Genomic DNA, 3,174 nt, shown 5'->3' with positions numbered 1-3,174 from the left:
CATCTCATCTCATCCCCCTACCCAGTTGTCTATGTGGAACCAGTACTGCGACATGTGTTAAATGGTTCTACATTTTCTTCTCTCTTACTGATGCAAATTCTTCTCTTAACCAGCCTTATCTTATATCTTAATGGTGAGTCACAAAAATGAGGGCAGATATATCCACCCGCAAGCACTCATCAGCCTTGGGGCTACTTGTCACCCCGCAGACCTTCCTCAAATCTGCCATTTCACACATAGGCAGAGTCACTGGACTGAGTTCTGCCAAAATTGGGAACACTGACGCGGGGCAGGTCCTTGTTACGGATCTCATAGACTGACTTCCTCTTGGCCTGGGCCCCTCGAACAGCCAGCTTGATCTTGCGCCATCCCAGGTGGTTGAGCTCAGCCAGGTTGAGCACCACACAGATGCCGCTCACAGCGAACATGAATACTAGAAAGACCGTCTTCTCCGTGGGCCGGGATACATAACATTCCACCTCCTTGATGCAAGGGTAGCGATTGCACTCGTACAACCCTGGGACGCTAAAGCCATAGAGAAAGTACTGGCCCACCAGGAATCCGATCTCCAGGGCATTTCGGAACACCACTTGGATAATATAGAAGCGGGAGATGCCTTCTTGTCTTCGGAGCTTGGATCTCGCGGCAGTGCGCAGCCCTGATGGGTGCGGAGTCAGCTCCTTCACCTCTAAGCAATCAGGCTCCATCTCCTTGCTGGTATTCTCCGTGTTCTGCAGCACCCCATTGACAATGGCATTTTGCAACTTCTTATCTTCTCGTTTTCCCCCACCGCTGACCCCACCCCCAGTTCCTCCGGGACCCCCCATGGACTCCGGAGGATCTCTGTCCAGGGCTAGGAAAACAGTAGAGTACCGGCGTTCTCGCTGCTTGGCGGACTGGTGCACAGAGTAAGTGATGAAGCAGAGACTGGGGGTGCACACCATTATAATCTGGAAGACCCAGTAGCGTATGTGGGAGATGGGGAAGGCGCGGTCATAGCAGGCCTGGTTACAGCCCGGCTGCAGGGTGTTGCACACAAACATGGTCTGCTCATCATCGTACACCGTCTCCCCCACAATGGCCACAATGAGAATCCGGAAGATCACCACCACAGTCAAGAGAATCCTGAGCAAGGAAGAGGGAGGGAAAGAGGTTCTCATGGGCGGCTTCACTGATGAGAATTCCCTACTCTCTCCTTTCCACACTGGTGTCTGATCAGTCTTTGAGTGGGAACTGTCCATCCCTGTGTGGTACTGAACTGGGGATCTGGGGAATATTTTTGTCTCTTTTCTGCTGGGTACTAGTAGGCTGGGAACACTTCTTATTTGGGGATCCCAGGTATACACACCTCTCAAGAGTGTTCATGGTCTCTTTGCAACTTGTAAGTTTTATCTGGGTATATAGAATGTACAGAGACACCAAATACTCAAAAGACATCAATACTTTTACTCTGGATATAGCAAATGCATACAGAATACCTGCACAAACAGTGCCTGTTCAAGCCTTACACACAGGGTGTGTAAGAACAGACCTGTGTGTTTATCTAATCTATTCTCAATATAAACGTTGAACTTGATGCTTTATAGAAACAGATAGCTATAAATGTAGAGTCATATATACATGAATGTTTTGTGTGCATATAAATAGATATAGACATACACACTCACTAAAATCCCAATTTGGTGTGTAGATCCCTGATGCTGTACGTTTTAACAAACAAATCACTTGGGCTTCATAAAAATTTGTTGAGAAAAGATTCATATCCTCTGAAGAGCAACCCCATCTCCCTTTATCTCTTCTCTGTCCAGTGCAATCCTGCCTTCTTTGTAGAATCTATTTAGGAAACCGGATGGAGACTGACTCTGGAGACTGAGACACCGAGACTGAGCCCACAACCCCTTTTCTGACGAGAAGAGTGAACTCCCCCCTCTCCCCGCCGCGCCCCCAGAGGGAGGGAAGGGGAGCGAGCTGGTCTGGAGTAGATGGAGGAGGGGGCGTCGCTGGGCCTTGGATAACCCCTTAACATGGGGGACACTGGCGCTTGGACCAAATGCGGTGGGGAGGAGGCCAGAGCACGGGCTGGGGGTCTGGGGGCGGGGGCTGTCGCTCAGGAGAAGGCATTCCCGAGGGCCGCCGGGCGGGCGGGCCCGCTGACGGCTGGCTTAGAGCCCTTACCTCCCGATCATTGTGGAGTGCTGCTGCACCGCGGCTTCCAGCAGCCTCTCCAAGATGGTCCATTCCCCCATCGCTGTGCATCCGGAGGCAGCAGACAAAGACGGGGCAGCACCGGGCACGTTCCCGCTCCTGGCCCCTCCCCGGGCCGCACCTCCCGACTGGGAGCGAATTGCCCCCCAATTAAAGAAGCAAACAAAATTTTAAAAATCCACAAATCCCCCCTCCCTTTTATTGTACTTAAAAGAGAGAAACGGGGAAAGACAGCCCGTGCGCCCCGACTGGTGGGGCAGCCGGCGGGGTCGGGGGCGCGGGCACCAACCTCCGGCGCGTCGGGGCGGGTTCGGGTCCCGCGGCTGCCGGGCGAGGGGCGGGGCTGCCGGGTGCAGGTGCGCGGTCCTCGGCCGGGGCGAGGTCTCCGGGCGCCGCTCTCCGCCGAGGCTGGAGTTTGGGGGAGGGTCTGGGCACCGGCCCGCGCCTGCCACCTGGGCGGGCACCTGGCGCTGCCGCCCGCGAGGCCGGGCGAGCGCACGGGCGGGCTGCGGCTGGGGAATCCGCGGCTGCCGCCTCTAAGCCGCCCTTAAGTAGTCTCCGCCTGCGTCACGCAGGTCCGGAGGGGAGCGGGCGCGGGGAGCGGTGCGCCGCGGGCCCGGGGGTCGGGGACGCGCGGGGGGAGCGGGCAGGAGCCCGGGTCTGCCGGGAGTGGGGCGACCTCGCCGGGAAGGACCGCAGCGCCCCTTGGGGTGCCCAGGTAACCTCACCTGGCCGCGGCCCCGCGGGAGGAGGGAGCCCGAGCGGGCGGGGGGGTGGGGAGGGGCCCAGCGGGCGAGCGGCTTCTCCCGGCGCACCCCTCACCTTTCGCGGCTGTCTTGGGAGACACTGCGAGATTCCTTCTCTAGGTGGAGATGCCGGCTGGGGGAGGGCGCTGCCAAGCCTCTCCTGGAGAGGACGGCGCGGCTGGCGCGGCTGTGGCTGGGGGACTCCGTGGATCAGACCGCGGTG

General features: G+C 57.6%; 1 protein-coding gene across 1 annotated transcript; it reads right to left on the bottom strand.

Moving 5' to 3' along the window:
* Positions 1 to 230: 230 nt before the first annotated feature.
* Positions 231 to 2,246, bottom strand: GJD2 (gap junction protein delta 2; the record flags this gene model as incomplete). The annotated part of the gene is made up of 2 exons (XM_080707483.1): positions 231 to 1,125; positions 2,176 to 2,246. 2 exons carry the CDS (start codon positions 2,244 to 2,246, stop codon positions 231 to 233), a joined length of 966 nt encoding a protein of 321 aa, XP_080563609.1.
* Between the last annotated feature and the right edge of the window lie 928 nt (positions 2,247 to 3,174).

This window comes from Muscardinus avellanarius, assembly GCF_963383645.1.
Source record: "Muscardinus avellanarius genome assembly, chromosome: 12".
NCBI lineage: Eukaryota > Metazoa > Chordata > Mammalia > Rodentia > Gliridae > Muscardinus > Muscardinus avellanarius.
Note: the sequence above shows the minus strand (reverse complement) of the source record. Positions and strands in the feature narration are given on the sequence as shown.